At 36.0% G+C, this 12,133-nt stretch overlaps 1 protein-coding gene across 2 annotated transcripts in view; it reads left to right on the top strand.

The window, feature by feature from the left end:
* Nucleotides 1–12,133, top strand: part of LOC120533861 (contactin-1-like) — a 388,538-nt gene that overhangs the window by 335,910 nt on the left and 40,495 nt on the right. For both annotated transcript variants that reach the window (XM_039760909.1, XM_039760911.1), the window contains 3 exons: nucleotides 2,013–2,116; nucleotides 7,271–7,457; nucleotides 7,602–7,714. In XM_039760909.1, the coding sequence (XP_039616843.1) occupies nucleotides 2,013–2,116; nucleotides 7,271–7,457; nucleotides 7,602–7,714 (404 nt within the window). The remainder of the gene's footprint in view (nucleotides 1–2,012; nucleotides 2,117–7,270; nucleotides 7,458–7,601; nucleotides 7,715–12,133) is intronic.

Raw genomic sequence — 12,133 nt, 5'->3', positions numbered from 1 at the left:
GATCATATGCCCTGAAGGCCACTACAGTCTGAGCTCAGTCATGATAAGACGTATACTAAGAGATGGAATTGAAAACTCTGCACTGTTTTTGAGTGAAGCAACAGTAGTAAGGATGTAGTTTGGATTTTATTAATCAAAATCGTTTATTTGCACATGTTACCACTTAGTCAAATTTGTCTGCAATTTACAATTACTGTTATTATCATCCTATATAATGTTTTAATAGAGTTTTTTGTGTCCTGAGATAAAATTGAGTTTAAGTTCACAAGGTGTTTACTTAAAGATGCTTTAAATGCTTTTAAGAACATATTTTCCAAATCATAATTCAATTAGAATCTGCCATTATGTGATAATGTGAACTTCCCCTTGGGATTAATAAAGTATCTATCTATCTATCTATCTATCTATCTATCTATCTATCTATCTATCTATCTATCTATCTATCTATCTATCTATCTATCTATCTAATCTGTAAAACTGATTTTATGCAGGAAAATATACATTTCAGCACAGAGTCAGCCTTAGGGGTGTGCGGGGCCTAGGGCTGACCAACCCCATGTGAGGCCGGTTACATCAAATGCTGTTACCAGTATGTGTGGACTGTATAAACTTGCGCACAAATTTAATAAAAATAATGTTAACATACACTGGATTTTCTCATTACAGTATTCAGCTAAATTTTTGCAAGGTAACACACAGACTTTATTAAAATATAACGATATAATCTATTAAAAAAGTGCAATTCATAATTCATGACAATACCACAACAGTGTGAAATGCAATGTGGTATCATGTGGAAATCAGCAGGGCCTCTTCTAGAAAAGTACCCAAATTGCAAGTATACTCTGAGTCTCGATATGCAGGATGTCATAGTCATAACTCACGTTAATGTCATGTCAGCCGGTTATCATTAACAAAACATGTTGTTGTGCATTAATATTTGGACATGTTTATGGACCACAAATAAAATGTGAGTTTCAGTGTTTCAACAGGAAGTGTGAAATTAACGTAGAGGTATCATCATGAAAACTCTCACCGGTTTCCAGGTTCAGAGACGAAAATCCACTTTTCTTGTCTTCCGATTGGAAAAGTTGTTGATGACATCTTGGTAGTCTAATCTGGATGCAATGTCTTTTTCTATAGATAGGAGACGCCAACATTACATTAAAATTTTTATTCAATGGCAAGATGTAAAACAATTCCTAGACTGAAGTGTTGAATAATTTTATTAAGCCATCTGATCAACCAGCCTCTGTAAAAGTGATTTAAAGTTGTCTTAAACTTGAATGTGATATATTGAAAAAGAATACTATTAATTTACCTCACCTGGTCTAAAAGTTATTAACTCTTACTGAAAGGCAATCAAAAACGTATTGCCACAAGGTGCTTCTAATTAATGCAGTTTTCATACTCCACAGGTTTCCTTGGAAACCATCATAAGACACATAACTGATGAATTCTTTTTTTTTTACAGAAAACTCTGTTGTCTGATCCGATGCATATTTCTGATGCATAGTTGACTTAATGCCCAGTTTGAAGATTAAATATCAGCTGAAAGTATTCTGGAACAGAGACAGTAGCAGTCAGGCAATGCACCTTGTTGCAAGACATATTGTACAGCATATACAAGAGATAAGAATTAGAACTTTCACCAGTGTATCTTATTTAATGGATTTATGTAATTGCAAAATAATGAGTATGTGTGAATGAAGCATAAACATGCATGATTTGAAATGTAATTATTTGCTTAGTTTTCTTACGTTTTCTCCCCTTGCTTGCAGTGTTTTTCATTACTGCAGCATATAATGAATACTCACTTTTTGTAATCCATTTAAATATTTGAATAGAGCATTATTTAATGTTAATTAGTATTTGTTCTTATTAATAATTATTTACATATTGATTTTTTTACCCTGAATAAAATTATATCTAGGCAGCATGGTAAATTTGAAGAATTCAGGGATTTTGTATATTTTTATGGTAAACTTTTATGTTCTTTTTCCTTTTTTCAGCTCCTACAGAAGCACCTCTGATGGTAAATATTCAAACTCTGACATCCTCAGAGGCTGTGATTAATTGGCTGCCTGTTTCACAGCAGTCAGTAGATGGATATCAGGTACATCTCTATGTTTCACCTAAAGTAAAAAGATATACAAAAGTGTAGAACATTGAATTTAAACATAAACCTTGAACCTTGGTATAGCTATAGTAATCTTCAGTGGACACTGAGCAATAAATAGGACTTTGAAGCACAAAATAAGTAAATTAATTGAATTATTGGTATAGATCACACAATCTAACAAAATCCTGAGGCACACAAGTGATATTATATTCCACTTCTCTGTTCTACTTTTAACTGAGTATTTATACTATATATGAAAAAGATGGCTTTCTTCTATAGGCAAATAGCATTCTGCCTACTTTCAGTGTTCTTCCAACTGACATGATGAGTGGCATGGTGATAACATTAGCAGCCACAAGGTTTTTGCAGGAGCTAAATGATGTAAGGCAGAGTTAATTTAAAAGTTGTCCTGTTAAAATTAATTGTTTTGTTACCCTTGTAATCAAATAGGATTTACCAATTAACATTTAATCTAAAACCACTGTTTTGACATAGGTGTTTCAAACGTGAAATGTCAATATATCACTTCCTTTTAATAGTTGATTTTATTTCAGTTCCCTTGAATGAGCCAATACTGAATTTCGTATAAACATATGATATTGGTAAAGCTCTGAATAAAAATCTTAATGGTGTAGTAGCTATTAGGTGCTTTATTCATTTCTTTGGTATAAAGTCATGAAATTACTATTTAGAAGGATATTATTAATATCATTTATAATTTTTACAACCTGTGTGTGCATAATAGTGGTGTTTAGCAGCATTTTCCGACTACTAGGACATAAATTCTTTTTGATATAATAATAGAGCCTTAATGTCATCCTAATTCATAGAGTGGTGCAGTGAGGTTCTGTGATGTACTGAAGAAGAGTGCCAATGACATTATATAGATATTCCTTTAGCTCAGCTAGCCAAACTGTTTGTGCTTTTGTTCCATAGGTTGGCAAATTAGAGCGAGAACAAAAGTTTCTGTCCAGAAATCATCTTCACCAAGTAAAATGTTCTCTGTAAAAGTCAAAATGGTAGTTGAGTTTGAATATAAATCTTATTATAAACTAAGAACTACTAAATAAAACTCATATGTCTTAATTTTAAGAAGATATTATATCATTATATTTCAGATTCAATTTAATTGTTTGCCTTTACATACTAAAATTTACAAATTCAATTAAATGACAAAGGAGCTGATTTCAAGGAAATGACGTGGTAATCTGTAGATCCAAAGTAATGTTCAGCACTGTTGGTGATTAAGAAATGGGTAAAAAAAACATCAGCCTATTTCAAGAAACACTCATTCGTACATACACATGCACACATCAAGCTAAGGATTACCAGTTAATCTCACGTCATGCATTCTGGTTGAGAATCAAACTGGGTTCCAAGTATTATGAAGCAGCACAAACACTCTGTGATGCCAAACTGCCTATACATTTAAATCTGATTTTTTTATATTCCTTATGGCAATGAAAAACCTGCTGTAAACACAGTGAAAACAAATTCACTGATCAGTCACAATATTAAATCCCCCTGCCTGATATTGTGTAGGTCCTCCTCATGCTGCCAAAACAGTAGTGACCCCTCGAGATACAGTATGGAATGTACTACACATCTGAAGGAGTAATGTGGTATCTAAATCCTTTATGTCCTGTGAGTTGTAAGATGGGGCCTCCATGTGTCCCACAGATGCTTGATCAGATTGAGATCTGGGTAATATGGAGGCAACGTCAACACCTTGAACTCTTTCTCATGTTCTTCAAACCATTCCTGTACAATGTTTGCAGTGTGGCAGGGTGCGGTGTCATGCTGAAAGAGGCCATGTTGCCATGAATGGGTGCACTTTTTCTGCAACGTTTAGGTAGGTGGTAAGTGTCAAAATTGCATCCACATGAATGCCAGGATGCAAGATTTCTTAGTAGAACATTGCCTAGAGCACCACATTGCCTCCATCAGCTTGCTTTCTTCCCTTACTGCATCCTGCTGTCATCTCTTCATCAGTTAAGTGATTCACACGCACCCGGCCATCCATATGGTCTTTAAAGAAAACGTGATTCATCAGACCAGGCCACCTTCTTCCATTTCTCCATGGTCTAGTTCCGATGCTCACACACCCATGTTAGGTACATTTGGCAGTGGACAGGGCGTCAGTATTGGCACTCTGAACGGTCTGTGGCTAAACAGCAAGCCGTGATGCACTGTGTGTTCTGACACCTTTCTCTTATGGCTAGCACTGAGTTTTTGATTCATTTATTTGATGGTAACTACCCAGGCAGAGTAGCATTAGCTTCCCACAAGCATCAATGAGCCTTGGTTGCTCAGATCCTTACTCTTCACATTTTTCCTGTTTCTAACACTTCACTTTCAAGAAGTGACTGTTCACTTGCTGTCTAATATATCCCACCCTTTGACAGGTGCCACTGCAACAAAATTATGAATGTTATTCACTTCATCTGTTATTGGTTTTAATGTTGTGATTGATCAGTGTGCATAATCTTATTTCAGATTACTAAAAAAAAGTATATTCTGTAAAAAGCAGCATTAGTGAGCAGAAAGTTGTTAAACACTGGGAAGGGCCTCATGCTCACGGCATCAGAATCATGTAATGTCATCAGCTGTGAAGAAAGTGAAATGAAGGTGTTGACCTTATGAGTTTTCCTTGCTAACTGTTTAGTACCGAGTGCGAATAGGTCTTGTAACCAAACAAGGTGCTCCGATTTTGACCTTTCTCACTGCCTCATAACGCACACTGTTTTGTTCAATAGGGCTCTGGGACATGGGGGATAACTTTGAAATTTAAACTTGTATACTAATGATTTTTTTTATAATACAATTTAATTTTTTTACAGTCTTCTTTAAAAAAATTTTAAATAAAATTTTACTTAATTAAAGGGGATCGTCTGGTAATTAAAGTTAAAATTTTGTTTGAATAACTTGTATATGTTTTGAGAGAATACTTATTAGAGGTTTGCAATGTGCTCGAATCTATTCCAGTAGCATCAGGAGCAAAATGGGAACCAGGACTGGCTAAAATGCATGCCAATTGATGCCAGTACATTATAGGGTCCTCTTATACTCACACTGAGCCAATAGCTGACAATTAACCCAGCATACGTGTTTCTGGGATATAAAAAAAAAACTGGTCATCTTGACTTTGCTGACGATGCTATGATCTTCGCGGAGTCAATGGTGGCTCTGATCGGGGCGCTTGAGAGACTGAGAAGAGGAGTCTGAGTGTCTGGGATGGTGAGTGTCCTGGATAAAAACCAAGATCCAGGCCTTTAATAACCTCTTGGGCACAGCCATCACCAGTGTGTCTGTTTACGGAGAGAGTGTTGACCTTGTCGAGAGGTTTACTTACCTCGGCAGTGACATTCATGTCTCTGGTGACTGTCCCTATTAAGTCAGCAGATGGACTGGGAGAGCTTTGGGGGGGTCAGGGTTATGTGGTGCTCCTGATATCTTTGCAAAAGGATGAAGGTCCAAGTCTTTAGAGTCCTGGTGCTTCCTGTCTTGCTATATGGTTGCGAGTCATATACGCTATCCAGAGACCTGAGATGAAGACTGGACTCCTTTGGTACTGTGTCTCCCAGGAAAATCCTTGGGTACCATTGGTTTGACTTTCTGTCGAATGAACGGTTGCTCATGAAGTCCCGAATGAGGCACATTACCTGCATTGTGAGGGAGCGTCAGTTACGGCACTACGGCCATGTGGTGCATTCCCCCGAGGGTGATCCGGCTTGTAAGATCCTCAATGTTAAGGACCCAAGTGGCTGGGCCAGGCCAAGAGGTCGCCCATGTAACACCTGGCTGCGGCAGATAGAGGGTCATTTCCGGAGGACAATCCAAAGACATGCAGGTTAGGTGGATTGGCGATTCTCAATTGGCCTTGGTGTGTTTGTGTGTGTGTCCTGCGGTGGGTTGGCACCCTGCCCAGGATTGGTTCCTGCCTTGTGCCCTGTGTTGGCTGGGATTGGCTCCAGCAGACCCCCGTGACCCTATTCGGATTCAGCGGGTTGGAAAATGGATGGATGGATGGATGGATGGACTAGATAGCGTGTCTGCCTGGGGGGTTGCAAACTTAGATCCTGAGTTGTTTCATCATGTAGTGGGTGCGGCAAAGCACTGTACCAGTGCATGCTCCCCAACTTGACTTGACTTGACAGGAGTGCCCAGAGAAAAATCCATTTAATTAAATGGAACTCCACACAAACTCAAAAAAGAGACTGGCAATCAAAATCAGATCTTGAGTAGCACTAACTACTAGACCAGTGTCCTGCATCAAATTTCTTTATGTCAGATTAATGTCTGTGCTAAATTAAATTCTTTACATGTTTCTAGAGTTAGAGTGTCAGTTCAAAATACACATCAGAACCTGTATTTAGTGTGAGTTAAACTTAATTTAGACTAAACTGATTTATATTTTGTTTTTGGTGGACAAAGAACAAAATATTCTAGTCTTGCCTTTTATTTTTCACTCCTTTGTAAATGATTTTACATAAGACACTTTAATGCAGCTCATTTCACAGGGTCTCTGTGAAATGTGTTGTTGTTTCTTTTTTATTTTTCCTGATTCTTCAGAAGCTTTTTACACACAGTAAATAGCATAATCCTTGACAAGGGAGCTCAGTTTAATCAGTAGATGTCTATACACCCAAGTGCATAGAAATGTTGCAATGTTTATTACATTTCTTGGAACATAACATCCTTGTGACTTAAACACAACTTCTGAAGAATGAAAATATTTTCAGATTTAGACAGAAATTTTCCTGAGAAATCACAGCCGTGCTGAGCAACAATTGAAGGTGTGGTTGTGTCCCAACTCTAAGCTTAGATCTTTGATCTGTTATGTATATTAAATGTCAGCTGTTCAGCTTGCATACTTTATATTTTTATACTGAAAGAAACAGAGATTTTTTGGTGTCCTTTCATCATTCTTGCAGCAGTTTTTAAATTTTGGATGGAAAAACCGTTCCTCCCTTGTTAAAACTATTTTCCAGAAAGTAAAAGTAGTAAGAAGTGTACAAGTAATAAACATGTGCAATGTTTATTTTTAAGCATTTTTGCAGATTTTTTTTATCATCTTCACCAGTAGAAAAGATTTCATTTGAACTAAATTATTTTCAATTATATGATAATTTTTTGTTGTTAAATCAGATTCGATATTGGAGAACACAAGATACAGAAGCAGCTGCACAATTAGTACAAGTAACCAGCCAGGAAAATTCAACCAGACTGGAAAATCTACTGCCAGATTCACATTACCGCCTTGAAGTCAGAGCCTATAATTCTGCTGGATATGGACCTCCTAGTATTCAGTATGATATCTACACTAGGAAAGCACGTGAGTTTTATTTCAGTTAAATTATTAATATGCTTTAGTGGAATTCAGATTTTTTACCATTCCTTTAAATATGAATGTCCGAGTTTATGTGTTACTGTTAAATAGCATTAATTCATTTTGTTTACGTTTTTTTTTGTTTTTCAGCACCAAGCCGTCCACCAAAGATAATCAGAAAACATATTGTCGGCTCCCATGTCAGCATTATGTGGGAGCATGTTGAACCCTTGGCAAATGAATCAAAAGTTGAAAGCTACAAGGTTGGACATTTGTTCAATTGCAGTTCCTTGAATGCCAATCACTATTGTTTTATCTGCTGTTTGTCATTTTTTTAATCTTATAAAAATTAAAGCAAAACTTGACATTCGAGGTGATATCCATTAATGTAGAATCCTTTATAGAACTGAAAGTCATGTGACAACTTGATTACACACAACCTATACACCCCCTTCATTTTTAGCTCACTTGATTATTTGAAGGTTGTAAAGAAATGGAACCTGCCATACATGCAGCATACTGTATGATGGATCAGCAGGACTGGTAAGGAACTTGACATTCTGGCAGGATAGTAGGGAAGACCAAGTTAAAGGTTTTTTTTTTAATTTAGTGCGGATGAACCTGAATGCTTTTCTTGGAATTTTATATGATATTGAGCACAGCCTAATGAAAAGGAACCCAGAGAACATAGCAGGTTAGGCTGGAAACTTATGATGGGGCTAATAAAGTCTGGTATGGCAATTTCAGTCTACCTTTGTCACCCTGGTTAGGAAAACAGGCCATAGATCAGTGTGGTAGTATTCTACTGTGCATATATTTGTAAATCTGAAAGTGAGCTTAGCTGCTTTGATAAATTAAAAAAAAAAAAACGAAAAAAGAAAGCAATCATGTTTTTTCTTAAGGACTTTTTTTACTTCTTGCTGTATTATGTATAGCACATATTCTACCCAATTTCCTGTTAACTTGTAGCAAAAACCTTTTTATCTCCTGAAAGTTCATTTAGATCTATTGAGCATTTTTTAAATCAAATGTCATGCCAAGGCAATTCAATATATTCAATTATGTATTCCTTTCAGTATATTACATTGAAACACATAAGGGTATTGAACGAAATAATTGGTGTCTTATAAAGGTCAATTACACTTGAGATAATATCTACAGTGCATTTTGTTCCATTTGAAATCTCCCAAATGTCAAAGTGTTCTGTATGTGTGCCTGTGTGTTCTTTTCTTTTCAACTGCATCTTGGCTTAAAAGGATTTTTTCCTTTAGCGCTTAAAATTAAGTTTGATTCAGGAATCTTTTATTGACATTATTATTAGCCATACAGTTTCACTAAAATAAAAATTAAAATTGAAAGATTAATATTTGTTATTTTAATGTTATTTTAAATCATATGTACATATAACCATAATGTACAGTTTATAACAATTAGCTTCTCTGCAGTATTACGGTTAACTTTGTGTCAAGACAGATAAATACAGTACTTGGTAAATATAATGCTAAATTTGATATGTCAAAGCTCTATAACCTTGGAAAACTGCTTATCAGTTTTTAATGACAACAGACTGACTAGTCTGAACACTTTCATTTTGTAAAGCACTTTGAGCTACATTTTTTTGTATGAATATGTGCTATATAAATAAATGTTGATTGATTGATTGATTGACTAAACAGTGATTTCTGATGTACCTTTACTGCAAAGCAAACCATGGACATATCCAGCCTCATCTTAGTCTTTGCATCATAAATCTTTGTTGTGTCAACAAGGCCACTGTGTTTGACATTATATCAGTGTGAACACATGCTTCACTTGAGTGTGTGGAATTTTGAGGTTGTCTTTTCCAACAAAGTTAGTTCCAGTCTGTTTTGTGTGATTTTGCAAGTATGGGTCCTAAGTGACTTTCCAATGCAAAATGTTCTGCCTGTGTTCTTTTGTTATAGTTTAAGGAGAAAAAGAATTTAGCATCTGCCACTGTGGAACACCTTATGAGCAGCTTTCTGTGTCAATTCTTGTCTTTTTGAGCTTTTATGGAAGCCTCACAGTATTTTAACTACTACTGTCTTTTGAGTATTACTAAGTGTAACATTGCAAGATGTCCAATACCTGTCATGTTAAGATTCAGTTTCCTCCTTTTGTGCTCTAGTGATTTTAAACTGCCACCTTTGTAACTTGTGAGATTCAGTAAGTTGGCTTGGCAAAAAGAAAATGCAGTTGGGTTAGTGCATTGACTAACTATAATGAAGGCTGCAACACTCTTTGATTCAAATAAACATAGTCAAGAAAAGGTTTATTTTTTCTAGCTGAGTAATAGCTATTTTTTATGTACATTTCAAAAGTGCTGATATACAAACACCACTTTTCTTCACCAATAAGCATGACTGCTAAAAAAAAGTATTGATTATTTGGTCACTCTGTTAACTCAGCTAATTGTTAAAGATGACAGAGGTGCCGACTCATTTTTAGGTGCATTCGTACATCATGCGCAAAGTACCTAATGCAAAAGCCAATGTCTGTCTGTATAGATAGACAGATAGATATATAGATGGATACTTTATTAATCCTCAAGGGGAAATTCACATACTCCAGCAGCAGCATACTGATAAAAACAATATTAATTAAAGAGTGATAAAAATGCAGTGCAAGTTAAAAAGTGCAGGTATAACAGACAGTAACTTTTGTATAATGTTAACGTTTACCCCCTGGGTGGATTTGAAGAGTCGCATAGTGTGGGGGAGGAATGATCTCCTCAGTCTGTCAGTGGAGCAGGACAGTGACAGCAGTCTGTCGCTGAAGCTGCTCCTCTGTCTGGAGATGATGCTGTTTAGTTTCTCCATGATTGACATGAGCTTGCTCAGCGCCCGTCACTCTGCCACGGATGTCAAACTGTCCAGCTCCATGCCTACAATAGAGTCTGCCTTCTTCACCAGTTTGTCCAGGCGTGAGGCGTCCTTCTTCTTTATGCTGCCTCCCCAGCACACCACCGCGTAGAAGAGGGCGCTCGCCACAACCGTGATAGAACATCTGCAGCATCTTACTGCAGATGTTGAAGGATGCCAGCCTTCTAAGGAAGTATAGTCTATCTGCCCACATTAAATAACTTGGCCCCCCATGGACCAACTTTGTAATGTGACACCCTTATTCTTTTATGAAATTTGTTGAGACAAATTTCCAAACGATATTAAATACACAATTTATGTAGGAAAGATTATCATTAAAATGACAAAATTCACACAATTGCCTGTTAATACAGAAAGGACATTCCTTTTTTTCAAACTATGATATATAGCAGTTTCAAAGAATGGTACAGTATATTTATAGCCAAATATGTACAGGCCTCTTTCAGTTTGTCAAATATCTACGTTCACATGTATTCCATTAGCAAATACAGAAAATTTAATTAATTGTATTAAGAATAGTTAGAAGGAAAAACACTCTTCAAGAACAAAATTGTGGCATATCACAAACTTTCAAATGTAAACGTAAATTAAATGCAAGCTGCTTTCTCTAGATTTAATCTAATGTATCAAAACTGGAGTTCTCTGTCTCCATGTGCTATATCTTTAGTGAAAATCATATGATCTTTGAAAAGAAGACCCTCATACCATCTATTCAGCATGTTATTGGAACCACTGGTTGTGGTCTGCTTTTCTTCTTAGGGGTCTGGACAGCCTGCTACCTCTGAGATAATGCTTGAATTCTGCTTGATGCAAGATCTTTCTAGCAGTGTTTGAGGCTGTTCAACAGCTAAATTTAATCTGAAAGTGCTTCCTGCAACACCTAACAGAATGAATAAAAATAAATATATTCAGGATTTTACAAGAAACCTTTTCATACATCACAAATTTAAAATCCATAAGATCCATACAATAATGGCACAAATCTCCACTTGAAAGACTACTATCTCTTAGGGTGGTTTTAAAATATAACTTTCAACTCACTTAGGTTACTCAGTAGGTAAACAGGAACAATTTAAATTCAATAAAAGATATACTGATGCATAAAAGACATATGATTTGGATAATATATCTGAGAATGCATCATTTCTGAGATACACCAATTACCACTATAGGTGAAAACCTGGTAATTATCAAAACAAAAAACAATTACTACAAATTAAAAGTAACATAAGAGAGCAATTTGAAATATGATATGATAAAATATTGAGACATTATTAAATGCTCAGACAAATGAAATTACTCTGATATTGTTTTGGTAGATCTTTCCAGTTTTCGGGGGCTCTACAATCATTTACTATAATCGGAAATGCCCAAGACAAATGACTGCACTTGCTTTTCAAGGTCCTGAGGCCTAAGGAATTTTGGTTTTACAATACGTATTTCTTAACTCAAGCAAGCACATTTTAGAAAGCACAAAGATATAATGAATGAGTGTTTCATTTGTATGAAGGACTAGCAAAATACCCGCGCTTCGCAGCGGCGAAGTACTGCCTTAAAATTTTTATTAAGAAGAAAATTAAACCTTTTTAAACTGAGGAAAAATATACCAAAAATTATTTATTAAGGATCTCTTTGTATACCACATTGTGAGTTCGGCCCTCCGGTTGTAATATGACCAAGCTGTGCGCTGAGCTTACTCTTGAGCATGCAACGTACAGATGGCCATGTGAACAGTAATCTTGTTTCAAATCTCACAGCTTGGATTGCTGCTGTCATAATTGG

This window comes from Polypterus senegalus, chromosome 8, assembly GCF_016835505.1.
Source record: "Polypterus senegalus isolate Bchr_013 chromosome 8, ASM1683550v1, whole genome shotgun sequence".
NCBI classification, from domain to species: domain Eukaryota; kingdom Metazoa; phylum Chordata; class Cladistia; order Polypteriformes; family Polypteridae; genus Polypterus; species Polypterus senegalus.
Note: the sequence above shows the minus strand (reverse complement) of the source record. Positions and strands in the feature narration are given on the sequence as shown.